We start from the raw sequence: 24,470 nt of genomic DNA, 5'->3' as shown, positions 1-24,470 counted from the left end.
GACAAGTACCTTACTTAGATTAGTCAACTCCTTGTGTTTTTTCAAAACAAAGTTGATGATATCACAAACAATATGTATCTTCCTTTCAGCAAATCCACACTGGAGGAACTGTTGTTTGGTCAACACCGGTTTGTAATTGAATTGATCTCGAAGAACCTGCAATATACATGAAATCAATCTTAACCCCTCAATCAAAGGCTATTTTTAAACATTTGTCATCTCTATACAGAGAGCAAGATAAAGAATGCTTGGTTGTTGGTGAATAGTTAGAAATATTGTACATAAAACACTGATGCAGAGCTATAATAAATGCTATAAGAAATATATAGTAATTAAACAAAACAGTGTTGCACAAGGGCAGGTATCATTAATGGGGAACCTTTTCCACATATCAGCAGTGCCTAAGGTTTGGTGGGGTTGACCTAACATACATAACATTGTAAAAAGACTACTACTACTTCCGGCACAATCCTCAAAATGATGTTGGACATTGCTACCACAGAAACAAAAAAACAACTGCTTTTCTGACTCTTCCATATGGCTCCCCTCCTTCCCAAATTTACTTAAAATACATTAAAATCTCACTCCCCATGCCCCAAATATACCTATATATTCTATGCATATGAAGAACAAACTGGAGGATGAGATGAAACTCAGTGTTAAGTAAGAACTTTCTTTTGCCAGTTTTCACACCATAGTTTCTATGGACCCCTGATCTTATTGCTTTGTTTTTAACCCGTTTTGAATTTCAAGCCTTCAGCTTCACTTCCCCTGCCTTTTGCTCATTTGTTATGGGGAAAATGATCAGTCCTTTATACGATCAGTACCGGGAAACTAGGTTTACTTTTTGTAACTTTTTAACATTGCACACAGTATCTTACAATGCAGTGCAAAGTGGATACTTTTGTATCACCCTATTCTTGAACACTTGGGATTTTTGGTTACTTTTATATGTGCATAAAAACAAGCTGTTGGCAGCAATTATATTTGCACTGTTTTTCTGTTACTCCTAGTGTGCACATTCATGTTCACCGTGCATAGCTACTTAAACGTGGTTAGTGCCCTAAAACGACCACGTCACCTTCGCTTACTCTTTGGCCATATTGTTGTTTAGCCTTGTTCCTTCCGTGCCAGGTCAGGAATCCCATATAAAGTCATGCTGTCACTTTCAAGAGAGGGGGGAAGGCAAGTATGAAGACACAAGCCGAAAATACAAAACACGCAGATGTAACATTCAAATGGAGGTGAAAAAGGCACAAGTTTTAACACATTCAGTAGATTCAAAAACACCCAGAATTGACTTTGAAAAAGGCATAGATTTTAACACATTTAGTACATTTCAGTAAATTCAGAGCAGAGTTCAAGTTACAGGATAGATTAGGCAGGAAGGGGCTAATGCCGAGTGAGGGACACCGGCGTAGAATCAATTGGGGTATGAAGACAAGTAGCTTAGTGTTATGTAAAAGGCTAATGATTCTGTGCAGATCAGTAAGCACGCAGGTGAAGGCAGATCCACCAAGCAAACACTTAGAGCAGAAAGGTCAGGTAGTAAACAGTCAAGTAAATCCTTAATGCAGTGCCGGTAGGTAGCAAATTCAATAATAACGTAAAGATGGTTTGGGGGGGGGGGGAGGTTAGGACAAGGCAGCCAACATGCTGTGCTCGGTCGGACACGGTTGGAGAAAAAAGGAAGGGAGGGACCATGACCATGTTACGTTTGTATTATGATGCATATGGTAATAACATTGTAACTACAAGTGATAACAGAGCATTTGACAATAAAGAAGGGCCATATACTTTGTGGAGGTCACAACTTGAATGGAATTATATATGGATATGCGTCCACATTACCTTGTAAACTGCATCAATGAATCTCAGATCACTCTTTGCAGTGAGCTCAATATCGGAAGAAACCAGAATTTCTGCAATGTGGGTAGAGTAAGATGTGAAGGTGTAGCTGATAATAGGCAGGGATGCTGCAGGATCACCATTGATTAAGCTGTTGAAAAGGTTATGCATAAGAGCCTTAGAACCAATATACTAAATCATTCATAATAATCCATAATTAGAATTCAAAAACAGACTGCAAGTAAGTGCTCTATCAGAAACAAACAATATCAACGTCTGTAATTGTTTCAGTCAGTTAACATTGCCTCATTTGTGTTTTATGTTCTCCGTAGCCTTCACTGAGTTTAGGGTGCAGTTACACAAAGAGCAAGTTAGTTTTTGACTCGGATTAGCCATTCCTAATCATGGGATGTGAACAACACTTTAATGAGGATGGGGGAAGTGACAGGCACCTTTAGATGGGAGTAGTACATGTTCTTCCATGCCACTTAAAACTCATGTCTCTGGAAATGTCATTATGGAAACTAAAAGGGAGAAACACTAAAAAAAATAAAAAAAAAAATAAAATGAAAATCGTACTTTTCTATGTTTCAAGCGATGTTCTTGACTAGAATGCAATGGTATCATGGCATGGCGAGCTCTATAAAACTCTGATGTAATATTCCAAAGATTATTCTTTTGTATTGGAGTGCAAGAAAAATATGCAAGACAAACATGTTGCATACTAGCAAAGGACAGTTAAGGGGATTTTGTGCGGGTTTTTAGAGATTGTTCAAAACAACTAGCCAAAGTTAAGCAAACGTTACTTAGTTGTAATCCCAGTTGCCCATCACTGAATTTGAAAAACCTTGAACCCCCCCCCCCCCCCCCCGCTTATGTGTGGGATCTGACTTCACTTGTTTTGACCAAATCTTCATTCCATAAAGCAAATCTGTTTTTAAACCAATTGTGGAAATTGAAAACCAAGGAAAAAGATGGTGACAAAAAGGATGTCTGCACATGCCAATCTATCACTATCACAGAGTGATTTCAGGTTGCAGAATCTATAGGGTCCCAGTCTGTTCTCATTTGTGAAGTGTATTAAAGGAATGGAACCTGATCTGAATTCTGTAATCTAATTCCAGACTCATTTACAACAGGGAAGGTAGGGGGGTGAGGGTTTAATGCAGACACCAAAGCTAGAGAATAAGGATTACAACACGCAACTATTCCTTCTTCAGAATGAGATACTCATACACAGAAAAGATTTGCAGTTGTGACAGTGGACGAAAATGCCTGGGGGCCTAAGGGGTTTCATATTAAACTTAGTGATAACAAATACGGATAAAAGTATCAGGAAGGAGGTTTAAAAGAAATGCTGTGCAATGTCACTCTATACAGGAGCCAACATCAGAGTCAAGTTTCACTAATGTACTACATGCAGTTCCAGAGCAATGGTGCACAGTGTACTCCTTTTCCCAAACACATTCCAGGCATGTAGCACAGAGCATGCATCATGGCATCTTGACTCTTCCCCCGGCTCCATTTCCATCCCTCCAGGCTGTTAAAAGAAATGTACATGCTCTTCTACGCAGCAGGCAACTGCCAGCAATAATATCTTATTCCCCGTTGACCTAGGGCATATTGTGCCAGAAGGAAAATCGTCCGTCCCCTCGTGCCGAGGGTGCTACTGCTGCAAAAAGGTCTCCCTCCTTGCCCGGGTCTTTTTCAAATTTAAATTATTGTCTATCGCCCATCAGTGAAGAGTTGCCCTTATGGGCTTGAGCTCCAACTGCCACTGGATACTCTTCATGGCTCCTGCCATAAACTGTGGCAGAACCGAGAGCATGATCCTTGTCCTGGTTCTTAACAGCTTCTCGGATATAGTCGCCAGCAGATGGACCCTCTTGCCTCTCGGAGCTGTATCAAGACCACAACAATATATCCCAGTAAGCTGTGGTCTTCCTCCTTCCTCTTACTCCTTCTCTGTGCAACTGCTGTATGGACTGCTGTCCCAATTCCCTAAAGACCCGGTTTACTTTGACAGGTGTCTTGACCCACGTTTGAATTATTATGCTACAACATTTGGTGCTGTGGGCTTAGAAAATCCAAGATGGCCAAAAAGCCCACATTTGCGCTAGAATCCAGGAAAACCACGCAGTTTTTGCGCACACCAAAATGGTCGCCTAACCTGCCACCCACCAGTGCGAGCGCGACAGGCCAGAAGTGCCATGAGTGAAACATGGTGCCAAAGAAAAAACAGCAGTGCCTGTTAGCTCAAAACGCACTTTGAAATGGGCATTTTGAGCTTGCATTCAGAGAAACAAAGGTGATTTCAAACATCGCAAGATATTCAAAAATCTTATTGAACACCAGCAGACGTCTGGTAGAATGAAGTTTTGTGTGCATACAAAATCTGGAAAGATGAAGAGCCTAAAATAATGTTCATAACAAAACTGGCTGGGCTGTGGATGTCAGCAGCTTAAGTGAAATGGGATTTAAAGCCACTAAAATCGAAATGTTTAAAATAAACGAGTGACCTACTTTTGAGTGTCACATAGGTTGCAACTGCTTAAATGTCATAGTTTTGAACTTAGAATCAGCGTTCTAGCTGCATGTGTAAAAATTGTAGGTTTGATTTGAATGAAGAAAAATTGGAACCAAAAGTGACATTTGGCTAAAGCCTGGCTTAAGGGGACTGAATTCTGCCCAGCAACTACCCCCGACAGGAGTGTACTGCATTCCCAGGCCTGGTCTCCCTTCTGCTGCACCACCAAAAGGAGATCACACCTCTCTGATTGAATCAGAGGAGGGGCACCTGGGACTCCAAGGGAAACAGAACAATGAACTTTCCTTGGCTCAGGCAAATGTTAAATTAGGGGGGTCGTAAATGGCTTCCTCTTGGAAGAAACTGGGAGGAACAGTGCCTCTGTGAGCCAGCAGAGCTGGGGGTGGGGACAGACAGAAATTCCCCATGTGCTTTGGAACCTAAACCACACCCATCTGGGCCAGAGCATAATTTTAAAAAGATGGATAATTCATAGTACATAACTGTCAAAATGATATCAATAATCTAATTATTCCTGTGATTTTTCCGTGCACATTTTAAGAGGAGTTAGGACTCTGTGGTATGTTCTGGGGGGTAGTAGCGGAAAATAAGGTATTACTCCAAACTTCTGTATGTTAAAAATCTGACACGTCATCATTTGATGCCCATATTCCTTGCGCACACTTGTGTAAATTCTGGAAAAGTTTATAGGCTGTGTTCTGGATGAAAAGGGCAGAATTCTGTCAGAAGTGGACACGAGATCTTACAAAGACAGGAATCGGATGGTTTAGTGCTACAGAAAATATGTTAACTGGACATATAATATTAGAAAAATTGTACATAGATAAATATGCATTTGGATCAAAAATAGATGTGTGCAAAGTGACAAGGGGAGGATCCTCTGACCCATAAATATACCTCATCACGATGACACTCCATTTCCTTCCCCCAATCAAGGGAGAGAGGAGAACTTGCCCAATGATAAGTTGTGAGGGGCAGGCTTAATTATGCCCACGCACACACCCATTTTCAAAAGACATAAAAAGACCCACTGAAATCCAGGTAGGGACATTCATTTTCCACTTCAAACTTGATTTCTTGCAAAGCATTTTGCCGGACCAGACAAAATCCAGAAGACTCCAGAACCAGAACTTAGAATCCAGACTTCAGAACTTGCAGCAGAGAGGCTTAGTCCAAAAGCTGAATCCTTTTCAGAGGCCTCAGAATCCAGCAACCTAACCAAACTATTCAACAGCCGGGCGAGCTGTTTGATTCTGGCCTAGAACCCTGTGCCAGAACCCAGAAAGCAGAGCTGTATGCAGAGCTGTATCCAGACCGCTGTGCAGTGCCAGAACTTTTGCCAAAACCAGAGACCCAGACCAGATCGCTGTGAGCAGAACTAGTACCAGAGACCGTCCCGTGGCGAGAGAACCGCAGCCAACCTGACCAGATCTTGACGGCCTATTTAAAATGTATAGTGCGAGTACCCAGCCAAAACTGTGCATATGCATAGTCATCTATTAGTTTAAAATAAGCTTATCCCATCCAATTCAACCTACCTAAAACTGCATCATAGAAATCGGGTGTCCATTCTGTGATTTTAAGGCTGCGAAAGTGTCATTTGCCATTCTGAATCATTATTTCATTTCTGAAAATCTACCTCCACAAAATCGTCCATATCTTTTGAACCGCGTGTGCTAGGAACGAGATTTAACTTTCATTTTAAAGCTTATAGTTTTTCCGTAATCGCGCTCGGCGCATTTGGAAAAAGTGCCGCAAATTGAAAACTAGCTCAAACTTCTTCACCTGTCAAAAATAGCTGTCTTTTGCTTGCATTGCTGAAATTAGTTTTCAACCTGATAATCCCGCATGAATCATTGCTAGTGTAGACCTGAACTAATTCAAAGTAGCGGTCACCTACCCTGACTCTCCTATAGGGAATTAAAATCATGTTTAGCATATTTGCACTTCTTTGCAAATCAAATTTCAAGTATTTTTGCCTGTGTTTTAAAATCATCCCTGTTGCTCTAAGCTTGCTAGGGGGGAACTGAATTGGTATTGCATTTGATTGTATTCCTGAAAATTGTGTGCTCTCCTTCCATCTCCTTATTATTGCATAGGGGGAGTGATTGTCAAAAGAAAAAGTGATCATATTATCTCCTGTTGAAACCATATCAGTTTATTCCTGCGCTGCATTCTTTACCATCTTTGCATTTCATTGAAACCATAAAAGTATTCTCTGCTACCTTATCCTTTCTATACCAACTCCTAAGTGATTAAAAGGGCGTACCATTGTAACATTACCCATTGTTGATCACTATCATATTAAGTGTGCTCTCAAATATTAATTTATTTATAAAAAGTGTGATATATATCTTGTTTAATTTTTCAATAAATCTTTTAATTTGCCAAACAAACTTACTTCTTGGCTCAGTGAGGTCAGGGGGATCGAAAGAGAGGGGCGTTATACAAGGGTTTATCATCAAGTCTATGAACTTGTCATAAAAATGTATAATTAAGTGCTTCCCTTGGGCATCCCAGACTCGGCATTGACTTAGTTGGAGTGCTGAACTGAGGTCACTTAACAACTTTTGCCTCTTTTTTTTTTATAGACATTGCAGCCTCCTACAGTGCCTTGTACTTGGAGTTAACAGGGATATGCAATTTCCTTATTGTCTGTGCGCCCTTTGATGCTTTTCCTCCACCTCTTCGTTGTCCCTTGTTTCTTTGATATAGCTTACAGGTACAGTAGATTTCACTCCCCCTTGATTGCCCTAAATGCAGGATTGCTTGTCCATGCATGGTCCCAGGGTTTAAAAACCCAGGCCAAGCATCCTGTAGTCATGCCGTAGTTTATCCGATGGTTTGCAGCTCCACATGCTACTCTTTAGCAAGGAAGAGCTTTGGCTAGATCGCACTGAAAGTAAAGGTTTGCCGTTCCTGTGATGAGTGCGACGACATGGCGAACAGAAGGGTCTCAGATTTGGATCTTTTTAAAGAAAACTCTTTGTAAACTCAAGTGTAAGACAAAACAGGGTTTGAGGAATAAAGCGAAGTGTTCAAACACAAATGATAAATCCATCCCTGTGAGAATAAGGCAAACTTAAGGAGCACTTCACCTATGGAGTCCAAATGGTGTCCAAAGTGCTAAAAACCGACAACTCTTAACCAGGGGCAGAGCTTGAAAGGTTTGAATGCAGCCCCGTTCTGAAAATCATCAAAAATAACCAGGTCATCCATAAGTGATGCTTTATCTGGAATCGACACGGTTCAATTTGTTGAATATGTCAACAAGTCCATGCGCTAACCCCAGGGTAATGGCTGATGTGCTGGTGAATGGGGTTTGTAGGGAAGAGTCTAGCCTGGTTGGAATTTTTGGAGGTATGTCCTGTCAAAGATGACTTAAGAAATACTCCAAAGACAGACAGGTCAAGGGTTTATATTTCAGGTTTCAGGAGCCATTGGGCAGCACCTCTCTCCTTTATCTAAAAAGCACAAATCCTCGCTAACCAAAGCGTCCGTACTCCCCAGGAAAGCATATACTGCTGATTCCACCCTATCTGAGAAACATGAGAGCATCCTCACTTCCTTCTCCCCAAAATCCTCTGCTCAGGTGGCCATCACTTTTCCCTCCAGACCCCGGGGGTGGATACGCGAGGGAGGATCACCTGGGTGGAGATGATCTGGGGAATGGAGGGAGGCTGTCCTTAGAGGCACGTTTTCCCATTCCTATTCCCTTTTCATGATAAGCGTTTATAGGGAACTGGTGACCGCTCCCCTCTCCTTCCTTTCAAAATGACCCTCAGAAATACCACTATTACAAAGGGACAGGAAAGTGAGCAACCAGGAGGACCTCTCTTTATCGGGGGGGGGAGGTTTAGGGGGGGAAGAGTTAAACACACCTCAATCTACTTTTGGGGAGTCCAAGACACATCAAACCCAGGCCGAACCAGGGAATAAACAACCCGGAATAATACGCCCTATTGTTTAGTCTTTATCCCTTGCATACACACCAAATGTCACACAATCATATGCCTTTACAACTGGGAAGAGGCAACAACTCACACTTCTAGTCAATTTCACCACTTTGGTACTGAGGAGAAGAGGAAGAGGACTATGGAGGAAAAACATTGTGACGGTCATTAATAGGTGCAACTGTGGTCAGGCAAAGAACTTGCACCTGCAACCAATTAAGTGGCCACAGGGGCATAAAATGAGAGACCACCCGAGAGGAGAACCGCCTGGGGATGACGCAGCTGCAAGGCAAGGAGCAGGCTGGGGAGGGGCCGGTCGAGACGACACTGGGTATTGTAGAGGAGTGAAAGAGGCACGGCAACCTGAATGGGCTGCGAGAAGGTCGGAGCCCCTACAGTCGCCTATGCCGCATGTTCACACCTGGAGCTAGGGAACACGGAAGACTCTGAATTGCCAAGGGCTGCTGCAGCGAAGTTCACAGGTGGCGAGCGCTGCTCGCCTGAATTTCCAGACGCGTACGCGGTAAGCAAGTGGAAGCCGGAGAAAAGGAGGAAGATGTCCAGAGGACAGCCACGCACCGGTGGGTGTGGAAAAGGGAACACTGGTACCCGGGTGCTGCAGGGGCGGGAATTGAACAATTGCTATTACTGATCGAATTGAAACGTCTAAGAGTGGGGTTTGGAGACCGAACGGAAGAATATTGAATAACGAACAAACTGCCAAGTATTTTGTGAAAAGCAACACCATTTATTGAATACCGAACTTAAAAGATATGGAAATCACGTGAATATACAGCATGAGTGGAAAGTTAAAGATGTGCTGTTATGAACGCAGTAAAAAATCTTATGAAGCATTTATGAACAAAGTGAAAGCCTGTAATGAGTACTTGTGAATCAAGTCAAAAAAGCAAGTGTGAAAGACAAGCTGCGGAACTTCAATGGACAATGTCAAAGCAAGGTGGTGGAAAGGATGAACACCACAGAGTGAATTGAATGCAAGTTGTGGCCAAGCCAAAAGAGTGCCAAGGACAATACTACAGCGAATGTTGATTACCGACACGTTCAGAGAAGGAGCTTGTGATACAAAAGGCCTGACCGAATGTCTGAGAAAAGATTGTATTAAGGAAAGTCTGAACCAAACGTGAGCACAGAGGAATACATTTCAAGGAACAGAATAAGTGATAGCAAAACCAGGAGACTGTTAATGAAAAGTGGCATTGAGTGTTGACATTTGATATAGGTTGACAGAGAAGATACACAAGTTGATAACAGTATCACGAGACATCGGTTGTGTGACCTTTAATGGGTGACCTGTGTCCTGGGAAAGAACCAAGGAAAGCCAAGACACAAGGCTGTGTAGTAAAAGTGTTGAAGTGAAAGAAATAATCTGTGTGAACTGTTGAGTCCAAAGGATTACAAAATTAAACTGGAAGTATCATTGAAAGTCAAGAGACTTGAACTGTGCTGTACTTGGGGGAAGGAAACCATGAGACTGTTTGGGAATATTTGGAACATGGGGAAGAGGAAGCTTAAACCAAGCTAGAGCTGGAAGAAGCTCAGAACTTTATTTTGAACACGGTCTCTTTTAGTGCCGACATCCCTGCACATTGTACATCTTTAGTTGCGAGGACAAGTAAAGGTTTCGGACACAGACATGATTTGAACTTAATGACAGAGACTGTCCTTAGTTTCTTTAGGCAGGGAGTTCCCACCTTAGCGTAGGGCAAGTTAGGCCTTACTCCATCTGACAATTAAGATTAAAATCTTTTCTGTTGTCCGTGTCTTGCTTCATGATGCATTGACACCGACTGAAAGTTCTTTCTGGTTCTATCAGGGAAGACAGCTTGCCTTCTCAGTCTAAACTCACCCCCCTACCCCCAAAGACTTCCTAGCCTATCCTTACACTATCTAGTGGTTAGCAAACTAACTAGGGTATTGGAGTGTGCCTTCAATCTCCTTGCTATAATGCCCAAGTATTCCTCTCCCTAACTGATGGTATTCTCATACTACTCTCTTTCTACCAACTACACCCGCATCTAACTATTCCGATTCTTCCTCCTCTGTCCCTCCAATGCTTCTCATTCTTAAGCTTAGCCCCTCCACCCTTTGAAGTTACTACTTTTTTCACAACACTAATGCTCCCTTCTCCACTCTACTGCTCTCTACACGGTTACTTCCTCCTCCACACTACCCCCTGCTACACACTACTACTCCCTTCATACTACTTACTACTCTCTCCTCCACACTACTACCACTCCCCCACCACCTTCTCAAACACCTTAATTTCACTCACACAAACACTTCACATTGACTACCTACACTTCCTCTCCCCATCACACGTGTTCCTCTTTCACACACATTCACAACACAGTAAAACTTGTACTCACTAACCAGTACGATCCCTGCAGCAACAACCACGTCAACAATCTGCTCCTCTGTCCTTACTTCCGCTTGTCTCTTGGTCTGCCAAATCCTCCTCCTCAAGCCTCACGCGGCCCAAACTCACAACTTCCTGGGGTCTCTTTTATGTCCTTGCCTATGCTATGGTTAACCATATGGCCTTGGCCAAGTCTTCCCCACGGTAAAGAAAGGATTTTAAATCAGTTAAGCCATTTTCCCCCTGCAGAGCCAGATGTGTACAATGTTTCTTAGAGGGACTTGGTCTGGGCTTCCCCCAAGAGGAGTACATTGTTGGTGTGGGAGTGACACCTTGGGTTTAGTGCCTGGTGGACTAGGGTGTCTGCTGCTGCCTCGGGGTAGTTGCCTATGGTGCGTGCCCTGTTTCATAGCCGGATAGTTTGTTTCTTCTCCACCGCATCTTTTTTTTCGCTGGTTCCAGATTTACACCACTGGCTTCCAGTTCCAGGTTTCCAGTGTTGCACTGCAGATAGCATGGAGCACAGGAGGGCTGCTCCCCATCTGCCAGTTCTTACCATTATTCAAGTTCTGCATATTAGATTTAGGGAAAATAGAGAAAATCTTCCAAGCATTTTGCTTAAGAGGCGTGGTGTAAGACAATTAAATACTGCCCATAGATGAGCTGGCAATTGGGCGGAGGGGGTCTGGAACTGAGGCCCCCTCAACTGCCACCGACTCCCTCTGGGGTAGGACTGACACTGGATTACTCCCTGGTCAGCCTTCTACCATAGGATGAGAGAGGTTCCCACCACCTCCTGACAAGGTCAGACTACTGATCTTATCACAGCCTAGAAAAGATGGCTTCTTCAGGTCACCGACTGCTTGTCCTCCATCCGATCTAGGATTAGACAACACGATGGATCTCCATGCCATGAAACTGGATGACAAAGGTGCACCGGGAATGCTCATATGCATTCTAACAGTGACAACTGTAGTGGCAAAGGGCATAAAATAGCGGAGAACAACAATCACAAGCACAGATGGAACACAGCTACCGCTTAAATATGGTAGATATTGTGGGAAGAGTGTAGTTAATAATGTTCTTTGAAGGAAGAAGGACTTGGAGCCCTACAGTATGCTTAGTAATGGATGAGTTTAGCAGAACCTTCACAAGAAGGAATATTACATAGGGAACAATCCCAGCCAACCTCACCCCAATTGGTTTGGGCTTTGGGAGATGCATGGAATTATAGAGGGATATAAGATTTTAGGTGATAAGATAAAAAATATCTGCTAGGTAATTAGGGGCCAATACAATTCTGACCACCATGTTATGCTGCTGAAGTATCATTGTGGCATGGATCTTTATATTTCATGCAAGGGACTTAAGAGCTCTAGAGGAACACTAGAATAGAGTAAATTGTGGCTCAAGTGTTGGAAGGAATCATTTTTCCCCCACATTTACATATGTTTTTTTTCCCCTCCAAAGACTCTGGGAGGAGTTGGTGGTTGGATTGGATTTCGGTGCTGTTCATATATCCCAACAGCATATCTGTCATGATGCCTACCTCTAAGGAGCCAGGCCGGGCCCAGCAACCCCAGAGGCAGACATCATTTTCCCCAGGGAAGTCTCAGCGGGGCCCAAGTCGGGGCCCTTTGGACTCAGTCCTGGCGCCTTAGGCGCCAGGCTCATAGCGGGCGCCAGGCTCATAGAAGAGGATATGTATTTAAGTGCTTGGGTGCACACTTACCTGATGCAGACCTTGCTGCTTCATCCAGGCCCTCTTGAGGCCTGAATGGGACTACTTAACCTGTAGGACTACTTCACCACCCGGGTGTGGTCGGGGAAGGATACATACCTGATTGGTGGAAGGATACATACAAGGAACTTCTTCCAAGGCTATTTAAACCCCACCCGAACAGCCACACATGCTTCGCGTTGTTCTGCACCTAACAGCTGAACGCTCACCGTGTCAGCTCCTGCATCCTGACTTCAGCCACGCCTGCCAGCACCCTGGAACACCTGCAAGGGGAGAAAGGAAGAGAATAGGAGAAGAAAAGCCCTTACCTGCTAAATCTGCATCCCGGAGTCATTTCTCCAACGGCCCTGAAAAGGAAGACATCATTTTAAAGGCATTTCGTTTCGATCGCTGCAGCGCTGCATTTTACTCACCTTTGCAAGGCGCTTCCATCTTCAGCACCGATCTTCCGGATTCAGCTACGCCCCGGCGCCTAGAGGAAAAAAAGACAAGAACAAAGGTGAGAGGGAGAAAAGGAATAAGGAAAGCTCAGTTTCCTTTTAAGTCTTACCTGTTGGATTATTACCACTGCATTTCGGGTCCTGCCGCTTTCTGGCATCTCCGGACCCCGGCCCCTATGGGGAAAAAAGACAAAGACATTGAATGAGCGAATGCAAAGACATTACCTGAGCGCTCATCCAGAACTGTATCACTTCGGGTCGGCGCCATATCTCCGGCACTCTGAACCCCGGCCCCTAAGGGGAAAAAGACATAAGCATTAGCGCTTGCTGCAATTAGACAACGAACATTATTATTAAGCTTGAACTTTTGAACAGAACTTTTACAGCGCCTTACCTGAACAGTCAAGCTTACCTGAACTCCCATCAATCCTCAATCCAGTGAAGTAACTGGGTTTCAACGCGCCCCTGCATCAGAAGCAGGATGGAGAGCTCATCCTTCCAAACCCTAAGGAGGTTATCCAACGAGCCAGGGAAGCCAGAATAGAGGGGCCCTTCCTGTCCATCTTCAAAGTTCTGCGCCTTCGACGCCGTGCCTCCGTGGGAACCAGGTGAGCGTTACAGAACGCGAAGCCTTACCACAATTTCCCACCTGGGCGCTATGGAGACTTCCGAGACAGATCAGCTGGTCCATCTTTTAGGGGAATTACGGGCAGAAGAGCACTCAGCCCGCCAGGAGCCTAATGCTCTCAGAAGGGAACTAATCCTATCCAAGGAAAGAACTGATGATCTGGCCAAAAGGTTACTGCAGGGCCAGGCAGAGCACACTCCTTTACCTGTTTCCGGAGATATTTCTACAACAATGGGTTCGAATAACCCGGCACAAATCAATCTACCTGGACACATGCCTTTGGCCCCGCCGGAACGTTTTGCGGGGGATCCCAAGAAATATGCCGTTTTTATGAACCAATGCCGTTTACACTTTTTATGCAGGCCCGGGGCCTTCCCCAACGACCAGACCAAAGTAGCCTTTGTACTATCTTACCTCAGTGGCTGTGCTGCCGATTGGTCTATTCCATTGGTAAATCAGGATGATCCCATTCTCCGGGATTTCCAGGGCTTCCAGGCCAGCATGGAAAGATTGTTCGCTCGACACTCGCAGGGAGAGGCCCTTGACAACGAACTGCTATCCTTACGACAAGGTAATCAGGGTCTTTTGTCCTATATCGCCACCTTTAATAGACTAGTTGTGGAAACCGGATGGCCTGAAAATAAAAGGATCACATTGTTTCATCGAGGCCTGCGCGGAGAGCTTAAAGATGTTATAGCTCAGATAGTAGATCCACCCCAGGCCTGCGCAGACTACATAGACTTAGTGGTTCAACTTGATCACAGACTTCAAAATAGAAAAGCACATCGGCTCAAGTATGAAACCAGAGTACCTATCAAGACCCACGTTAACTCCAAGAGTACTGACGTTTCCGAACCTATGCAAATTGGCAGTGTTAAAGGACCATTAACGCAGAAGGAACGAGAGAGAAGGCGACAAATGCAACTTTGTCTGTATTGCGGAACTTCCGGTCACTTTCTTCAAAGTTGTCCAGTTAAACCACCCAAGAAGGTGGTTGGAGCGACTGATAACGAGTTATTGACAGCTGGTTCGGGAAACGACCTAGCCCGACAAGCGTAGGGGTCTGCTTGCCGAGCTTGAAAACAAACTCTTTGACCTCGCATTTTGTCATGCCAATGGTGCTTGTGAACCCAAAACAGCCTCAGCAGTTGCATGCTATAAAAGCATACATAGACAAAGGAGCTATTGGAAATTACATAGACCGTGAATTGGCTTCCAGGATTAAGCTTCCTCTCCGCCCGAAAATAACCCAAGATGTAATTACTACAGTTGATGGAACCGAAATAGCCTCAGGGCCTGTAACGCATTCCACAGGTGAAATCACTCTGGTGGGTCAGGACGGACATCGGGAAGCAATCGTGTTTGATGTGATCAAGGCCCCACAATTTCAAGTACTTCTTGGAATCCCTTGGTTAGAAACACATAATCCAAGAATAGACTGGCGAGCAAAGAAGATAACTTTTCCTGATTGTGAACCAACCTGTTACCCAAGGAATCCAGCTATGGGTCTAGCCTCTGTAACTTCCACCCCTGTACAGCTACCATCTGAATACCAAGAATTCCAAGACGTTTTTCAGAAAGAGCAGGCTAACACCTTACCTCCCCATCGATCTTACGATTGCCAAATCGACTTGGTACCCAATGCACAACTACCTTGTAGTAGGATTTATGCTCTTACTGAACCTGAGAACCTGCATTTGCGCCAGTATTTGGATCAATACCTGGCCAATGGTTTCATTCGCCCATCAAAGTCACCAGTCTCTTCCGCTTTGTTCTTCGTACCTAAAAAGGAAGGAGACCTTAGGGCCTGTATTGACTACCGCACCCTAAATCAGATAACGATTAAGAATCATTACCCTTTGCCCCTGATACCTGAGCTTATCGACCAAGTAAAAGATGCTCGTGTGTACACCAAGCTAGATCTCCGAGGAGCTTATCACCTGGTACGTATAAAAGAGGGCGACGAGTGGAAGACTGCATTCCGCACCAAATTTGGGCTCTTCGAATATCAAGTAATGCCCTTCGGTTTGTGCAACGCACCTGCCGCCTTTCAGTACTTCATGAATGATGTTCTTCGGGAACTTATCGATGTTTGTGTCATCGTTTATATTGACGACATCCTGGTGTATTCCTCCTCAGAATCTGATCACAGAAACCATGTTAGGGCAGTTCTTGAGAAATTGCGCCAGCACAAATTATTTGCCAAACTCGAAAAATGCATTTTTCATACCACAGAAGTGGAGTTTCTCGGATTCATCCTGACACCTCAAGGAATCCGAATGGACTCGCGGAAAGTGGACGCCATTCTCAAATGGCCATCTCCTAGCTCTGTGAAGGGAGTGCAAAGCATGCTTGGCTTTGCCAATTTCTATCGAAGGTTCATCCCGGAATTTTCTCGAACTGTTCAACCCATCACAGCTCTCCTAAAGAAAAACAAACGCTTTGAATGGACTCTTGAGGCTGAACAAGCCTTTCAGGACCTGAAAACCAAATTCACCTCTGACCTGTATTGAAGCACCCGCGCCCAGATCTCCCTTACAGGGTGGAAACCGATGCATCCAGTTCGGCCATGGGAGCTGTCCTGTCGGAAAGAGACGCAGAAACTAACCAACTACACCCTGTAGCCTTTTGGTCCAGAAAATTCTCTCCACCTGAACTCAATTACGCAATTACCGACAAAGAACTACTGGCTATTAAATCAGCTTTCAAGGCTTGGCGTCACTATCTTCTCGGTGCAAGACACACCATCACCGTAATTACGGACCACAGAAATTTGCAGTATTTAAAGACGGCCAAAGCTCAATCTTCGCGACAACTCCGATGGGCTTTATTCTTTGCGGAATTTGATTTTGTAATTACCCAACGCCCTGGCTGCAAGAATGGTAAGGCAGATGCCTTATCCCGGATAGGCATGGAAGAACCCAATTCGAGTTTAGAACCTGTGCCAATCATACCGGAACAAAGAATTCTGGGCTTGACTTCATTGCAAACCATTGAGGACATCCAAGCTCAAGTAAAACAGCTTTTTGACTCTTCTGCCTTACTGGAATGGAGTCAAAAGGGTCCTCACTACACCGTTAAGGATGATTTACCCTACTTCCAAGAGCGGTTATTTCTGCCAAGTAAAGAATTGCAGGAACTTGTCATTACCCGTCATCATGAATCATTAATGGAAGGACACCCCGGTATCGCGAAAACAGAAGAAAAGATCAAACGCCACTTCTGGTGGCCTTCTTGGAGAAAAGACAAAGTCATTTGTGTTGTCTTGCGGAATCTGTGCCCAAAATAAGAGTCAAAAGAAAAGGCCAGCCGGCCTACTTCAACCTTTGGACATTCCACCAGCACCTTGGCACACCTTGTCAATGGACTTTATAACTGACCTGTCTCCTTGTGGTGGTTACAACACGATTCTCGTAATAGTGGATCTATTCTCCAAAATGGCCCATTTTATCCCTTTAAAAGGATTGCCGTCAGCTTCCACCTTGGCCAAGGAATTTATGGAAAATATAGTGCGGTTACATGGTTTCCCTTCCATATTAGTCTCAGACCGTGGAAGTCAATTTATCTCCCACTTTTGGAAGAAATGTTGCCAACTAGCACAAATAGACGTGCGGTTATCCACCAGCCACCACCCCCAGACCGACGGACAAACCGGGAGAACCAATCAGACTCTCAAGCAATATCTGCGGTGCATGTTACACCAATCCGAGTTGAATTGGAAGGACATCCTTTGGATTGCAGAATATGCATACAACAATTCAGTGCATTCTGGAACCGGACAGACTCCTTTTTATACCCTGTATGGTCACCATCCTCGGACCTCTGACCTAGATCCACCTCTGACCCTGGAGATGCCTGCAGTAAATCACCTACATTCCACAATAACCCAAGCCTTCAAAGAAGCTACAACCCACTTACAGCAAGCCAAGAAAAAGTATAAAGAAAACGCTGATTTGCACCGAAGTAAAACTCCTCCTTACCAAGTAGGAGATCAGGTATGGCTAGCAACTAAACATCTACCCCTCAAGGGTCAGCGAACTTTGAATCCCAGATTCATTGGGCCTTACCCCATCAAAGCTATTATCAACCCAGTGGCCTTTAAACTCGATTTACAATCCAACATGCGGATTCATCCCGTTTTTCACGCATCTCTTCTAAAACCAGTACAACCTGGAACCAGACTGTCTGAGCCCCCAGGCCCTGTCCAAATTGATGGAGAATTAGAATTCGAAGTGAAAGACATTTTAGATTCCAAGATAGTTAAGTCGAAACTCTTCTATCTTGTTGATTGGAAAGGATATGGACCTCAGGAAAGATCTTGGGAACCCAGTAACTATGTTCGCGCACCACGATTAATTCAAAGATTCCATCGAAGATTCCCGCACAAACCAAAATCCCCGGAGGAAAAGACCTTGGGAGGGGCCTTGAGGGGGGGGGGGGGGGGGGTACTGTCATGATGCCTACCTCTAAGGAGCCAGGCCGGGCCCAGCAACCCCACAGGCAGACATCATTTTCCCCAGGGAAGTCTCAGCGGGCCCAAGTCGGGGCCCTTTGGACTCAGTCCTGGCGCCTTAGGCGCCAGGCTCATAGCGGACCCCAGTCCTGGCGCCTTAGGCGCCAGGCTCATAGAAGAGGATATGTATTTAAGTGCTTGGGTGCACACTTACCTGATGCAGACCTTGCTGCTTCATCCAGGCCCTCTTGAGGCCTGAATGGGACTACTTAACCTGTAGGACTACTTCACCACCCGGGTGTGGTCGGGGAAGGATACATACCTGATTGGTGGAAGGATACATACCAGGAACCTCTTCCAAGGCTATTTAAACCCCACCCAAACAGCCACACATGCTTCGCGTTGTTCTGCACCTAGCAGCTGGACGCTCACCGTGTCAGCTCCTGCATCCTGACTTCAGCCACGCCTGCCAGCACCCTGGAACACCTGCAAGGGGAGAAAGGAAGAGAATAGGAGAAGAAAAGCCCTTACCTGCTAAATCTGCATCCCAGAGTCATTTCTACAACGGCCCTGAAAAGGAAGACATCATTTTAAAGGCATTTCGTTTCGATCGCTGCAGCGCTGCATTTTACTCACCTTTGCAAGGCGCTTCCATCTTAAGCACCGATCTTCCGGATTCAGCTACCCCCCGGCGCCTAGAGGAAAAAAGACAAGGACAAAGGTGAGAGGGAGAAAAGGAATAAGGAAAGCTCAGTTTCCTTTTAAGTCTTACCTGTTGGATTATTCCCACTGCATTTCGGGTCCTGCCGCTTCCTGGCATCTCCGGACCCCGGCCCCTATGGGGAAAAAAGACAAAGACATTGAATGAGCAAATGCAAAGACATTACCTGAGCGCTCATCCAGAACTGTATCACTTCGGGTCGGCGCCATATCTCCGGCACTCCGAACCCCGGCCCCTAAGGGGAAAAAGACATAAGCATTAGCGCTTGCTGCAATTAGACAAGGAACATTATTATTAAGCTTGAACTTTTGAACAGAACTTTTACAGCGCCTTACCTGAACAGTCAAGCTTACCTGAACTCCCATCAATCCTCAATCCAGTGAAGTAACTGGGTTTCAACGCGCCCCTGCATCAGAAGCAGGATGGAGAGCTCATCCTTCCAAACCCTAAGGAGGGTATCCAGCGAGCCAGGGAAGCCAGAATAGAGGGGCCCTTCCTGTCCATCTTCAGAGTTCTGCGCCTTCGACGCCGCGCCTCCGTGGGAACCAGGTGAGCGTTACAATATCTCACACTGTTAAGGTGCAGTTTCATACTTGTTCGGTCCACCCTAATACAAGTGTGTCTATTTGAGCTACATGTGTGGAGCTAGCAAAAATTAAGTTTGTCTGGAAGGTTTTAAAGGAATGGTTCGCCCAAAAAATGTTATTGCAAAAAAAGATGGGCATAATAAAAAATTACAAAAAAATTACTAACAAAATACTAAAAAAAATAAAATAAAATGGCCAATCGATGTTTGGTTAACTCCCTATGTAAAATTTTGAGAAAATGAAGCTCAAAATTTTAAAAAGGAAGCACGTGGGGGCATCCATTTTGTGAAATGGATGCCCGCCTGCGCTTGCTTTTGCGGCACTAATGAAGGAAAAGCCAGCCAGCTGTAGTAAACAAAAGCTACCACTGGGTTTTCTTTCCAAGTAGGAGCCTGAGAAACCTGGAAAGAAAAACTGCAGCGTTTTCAAACACAATAACGTTGTATTTATGTTTGCGGTAGCTTCAAAAGTCCCGGCACCAATGAAAGAAAAGCCACCCAGTGGTAGCTTGTTTACTACAGCTGGCTGGCATTTTTGCAATAAAAATGTTTGGCCGAACCATTCCTTTATCATAACCACTACGCACCCCTTCAGATAATTGTTTTTCAGCATTTAAACGACAGTCAAAAACAGTGCAAATCAGGTTATCTGGCTTTACTCCCCTCTATTATCTGCTCATGCTTGTACTCAGGGTTCCTCCGATCACACCATAAATAATTTGTACTAAAAAAGCAGCACACGCCAGGAAAGAAGCAACGCTGTTTATCACAACTGGGCAAGCACAAATCAAACAGAACAGTGGACTAGAACTGATTGATGAGAGTCGGCATCTGTTCATACAGTGAACGTTATATTTATACTTTGAATACAATGTCAAGGCATTTGACACAGCTACACCTTAAAGGTTTGCATTTTCTGCCATTCCCAAGAAATTGATTGGCTATGCTTCGTCATATCCCTAGAGTGAAGGTATGTTAGTAGAAAATGATTGGAGCTAAAATATCATTAGTATCCCACCTCATCGCCTCCTCATGTGGCACCCCATCGATTCTTCCCCTCCCAGGAACAGTTTGTAATTAGAAAAAAATAACATTTGTACTGCTGCCAGATCTTTATTATACTGCCATTGGGCAGCACCATTGAGAAACGAACACGAGACACCCTGCTTCTGGAGGGAAGGGAGACATTCACACAGTACAGACTACATCTCAGCCTTTGTAAAAACCTTGTAGTAGATACTCCAAGGCTGGCCACCTCCCAGAGACAACGACCCTTACCTTTTGATTGGCACTGCCAGGAACACCACTCTGTCCAGTTCCCCCTCCCATAGTCACCTGACGAAAGGCACTTGTGAACAGTTCTCTGGCTCAAGTCCACTTCCCCTCTACCCCCCCAGACTCCCCTCTGAGTGCTCGCAGGATTGGCTTGCCGCCCTGTCATTAAATCACCCAGTGTTGTTTTAGCTGCTTCAGTCTGGCCGGCGACACGCAGCTTGAGCTCCGCCTCTCTCCTCATTGGCCCATGGAGTGGTAATCATGCATTTAGAGCAGTGCCTTCCAGTTAGGGCCCTTACTGGGTGCATCCTTGCTGAAGGTGTTTACCGGGCCCATTTTTCATTTTCAGGGGTCAATTATAGAAAGGTACACCCCCGCCACACCGAAAGGTCGTCTTTCAAGGTGTTACTGCAGTTAGTTTGTGCTCCTGTGGTTTTTGCCACCCCTAGAGGGTACCCTATCCGTCCTGGTTTACTTTCGTAGGTGAGCCCCCTATCTGGCGCTGAATTAGCACCTTTAACACATTCCTCCCTTCAATCGATCTTTCCATCGACATCTCCTTCCCCACTCATTTCCTCACCCTTTTCCTTGCGCACCCATACCCGTGTGACCCTGCTTATGTCCCCTTCTTCTCTGCAACCTTCCACGTATTTTCCAAATACTAGTATCTTTGTCGCATCAGGTGAGCACTCGCCCCAAAGGGCGTCATAGTTTTTTAAGTCTTGTGGGGTTGCTGTAAACATTAACTCCACATCATCCTCACTCTCGTTCATGCTTGGGGGCTCCTTACCCAACACCTTACCAAGCTTAATTTTATTAGAAGACATTATATGAAGTGCTTCTCTTTGGTGGCAATTACACCAGCCGATGGCCCACCGGCCAATGCAGACGGCGACGAGCAATGGGACAGTTATCTTGAACATTGCTGCCAGCCCCCATTTAAGGACCCAGGCAAATATTCCATCCAGTCAGGTGTTTGGCGTAATGTCTTGTGTCTTTTTCATCATCTTTTCATGTATCTATTCAACAACCTCTCATTAGCGGCATTGTTTGCGGGTATGGCGGTCCAACATGTGCTTCCTATTGTAAGGAAGGCATGGCATCAACAGTAAGACAGACACAAGTGACCACAGTTCAAGGGTGTTTATTGAACTTCAACAAGGGTATGATAAACACCCATCTAATTCTAAATCTACAGATGGGAGCAAGCCAAGACCATCAAATAATAATAACGCAGTCCTAGTGGTGTCTTGTCAAAATAAAAGGGCCTAAATAAAAAAAAAAAACTATTGCCAATCCTTGCCTCCAAATATAAATAGTGTGGGGGTAGAGTTTATGAAAAAGAAAAGTGTTCACAAAAATGATACGTCAGGATGTTCAGGCCGTTGGCCTCCCTCGCCTTGGTTTCAGCATGGGACAAGGTGGTTCACTCGAGCGTAGCACAATCTCTGGCTTCTTTAGCACAAGGATACAGTTTAATCATTAGCATCAGGGCCTTCTGTGCCTATCAAAGTCTCTTCATGCAGAGGGCCTGATGCGACAAAAACAAACGATATATGTTATTTTCCTCTTACAAGTACTCAATTCAGGTGATTCACTATTCATCCCGGATACCCCTCAGCTGGGCTCAGATTCCTTTATTACAACAATCATCACTTTGGATACCCCTCTTCCGGGCTCAGATCCTCTTTCACAATGTTCGTGGGATATTCTCTCTCCGGTGAAGCACGGTTCACCCCAGGTCCCCTTTTTAATACAATTAGTCTCCCTCAGCCGGGTTCAGACCAATTTCAGTTAGCATTGAAGACTTTCGAATGTGCACAGGGTTTGGCTTGACCCGTTGCAGGGTCACTTCCATTTCACAATTCCTTTCTACATTTGCCACCTTTCAGTTGGATATCTAACCGACAACTTTGAACAAGCACCCACGTTGCGCTGGACCACTCGGTTTAAGGCATCGGTCTTGGTTTCAAAAGTTCAGTCACTCATTTGCGGTTTAATTATATTAGTGTTGCTCGTCACTTATGCTTCACACACCGTTCTCTTTAGTTATCTATACAATGTTGCTGCTTGCAACCTTGGCTTCAACGCAGACCGGTCCGGTATCAGTCTGCCCAACTCACAGGCTGTGCTGACTTTACTGGAGCGCAATATAGTAGGAGCCAAGGACAGTACCGCAGCAGCAAACGATCCTCCCGGCCTTGGCTATCGATGCGGGAGAGCCCCGGGTAACTCCAACACACAATGCAGGTTTCTTCAGCTCTGATTCTGTGTCTTACATTTCTTACTCTCAAAGCCTTATGAAAGTAACGGTCTCCCTCTGAAAAGGTCAAGGGCACTTCCTTCCTTGCAACCCTCTTCGGTCTTGCCGTCTTCCTTTTTGTATTAAAACTGCCATTTTGGAACTGCTGCTTCCTCGTGTGCTTTGCCTTGCACAGAGTACGCTTTCATACTCTGCCTTTTATCCACATGGGGAAGTGTGATGGAAGTCAGGTGTGGGTAATTATCAGTAATTGCCTATCCCTGCCCGACCATTGTATTGGGACACGTTAGGTATACGGATCAGGTGTTAGTCGTTTTCTCTCACAGTGAGCTGTCCACGAGAAAGTGTTTGTGTCGGAATAGGGTGGTAGGAGGCGAGTTCCTAAGTATCCTACCTAGCAGAATGGGGAAAAGGTGTTACAGAGAAGGTGATCCTGTGTCTTGCTTCCACTCCTCGAAGACCCCTCATCCAGGTGATCCTTCTGCATTGGCCCACCCCCAGGAACTGTATGAAAAAGGGATGGCTGTGTCCTGGCCACCTGGATGACAGATCCCCGGGAGCTAGCGGGTCAGACACCTTCAGTTTTCTCACACTATCTTGTGGCACACGCTGCCATCTATTGCCATCATGAGTTCCAATATATAGCAGTTTTGCATGGTCATTAGAGGCAAAGTTCAGAGTTCTTCTCAAACTGCATTTCATCCTTTTTCAGTTGTATTAGCCAATTAAAGCAGCTCTTAACGCGTGATTTGAATCTATATAGCATTGCCGTTTGCACCCCAGGAAGCAAGAGGGGTCTGAAAAACACGGCTGCCTTGTTGAAGAGTCTTAAATGTAGTGGGATAGCATCCAAGCTCTGGGTGGATTCTGCCGATATAGTTACTGGACCTCTACCTCATGTTCGGTTGCGCTCCTCGTGTGTCATGATCTCTGCTTCCAAAAGGTCAGGGTTTTCCCAACTCCCTTGGAAGCAGATCCATAACCCAGGTTCCGAGTGCCAACCAGTCCCAATTGGGACCTTTTGGACCCAATCCTGGCGCCAGTGGCACCAGGCTCATAAATATGCCCAGTCCCAGCGCTGGAAGCGCCGGGCTCATAATGCTTGGGTGGACTTACCTTCAGCAGACCATGCTGCTTACTTGCCTGCCAGTTGAGCCTCTGATCCTCTTCTGTTTGGAACTACTTTTCCTGTTGGGTGGGGCTGGAGCCACTCCCTAGATTCAGAACACTGGAACTCTTCTGGAAGGCAGGAACTCTTTTCTTACCAGGAACTCTTTTCTTACTTAGGCGTGGCTGTGGAAGGAGACACCTAAGCACTACAGGAGGCTATTTAAACCACACCCGGTGGATGAATCTTGCTTTGCGTTATTCTGCAACCTCTGCAGCAGAACGCTCATCGTGTCTTCTGCATCCGGCCCTGGGCCTAAGGAAAAAGGCTTACCATCCTGAATCCAGTCTTCAGCAACACCTATAAAAGACAAGAAAGAACAGGTTAGCATTCCGGCATCTGAAAGGCAAAGGCTTACCATCCTGAATCCAGTCTTCAGCAACACCTATTAAGACAAGAAAGAACAGGTTAGCATTCCGGTATCTGAAAGACAAAGGCTTACCTACTCTTCGTGCGCTCCGGAGGTCTT

The 24,470-nt window shown here is 45.1% G+C and overlaps 1 protein-coding gene across 5 annotated transcripts in view; it reads right to left on the bottom strand.

Annotated features, from left to right (window-relative positions):
* CEP44 (centrosomal protein 44) overlaps positions 1–24,470 on the bottom strand; it is a 362,898-nt gene that overhangs the window by 286,743 nt on the left and 51,685 nt on the right. For 4 of the 5 annotated variants that reach the window (XM_069631425.1, XM_069631427.1, XM_069631423.1 and 1 more), the window contains 2 exons: positions 1,852–1,999; positions 10–156 (listed from right to left, as the gene is read on the bottom strand). In XM_069631425.1, the coding sequence (XP_069487526.1) occupies positions 10–156; positions 1,852–1,999 (295 nt within the window). The remainder of the gene's footprint in view (positions 1–9; positions 157–1,851; positions 2,000–24,470) is intronic. The other variant, XM_069631426.1, reaches the window with a different exon arrangement.

This window comes from Ambystoma mexicanum, chromosome 6q, assembly GCF_040938575.1.
Source record: "Ambystoma mexicanum isolate Mex_15411 chromosome 6q, UKY_AmexF1_1, whole genome shotgun sequence".
NCBI classification, from domain to species: domain Eukaryota; kingdom Metazoa; phylum Chordata; class Amphibia; order Caudata; family Ambystomatidae; genus Ambystoma; species Ambystoma mexicanum.
Note: the sequence above shows the minus strand (reverse complement) of the source record. Positions and strands in the feature narration are given on the sequence as shown.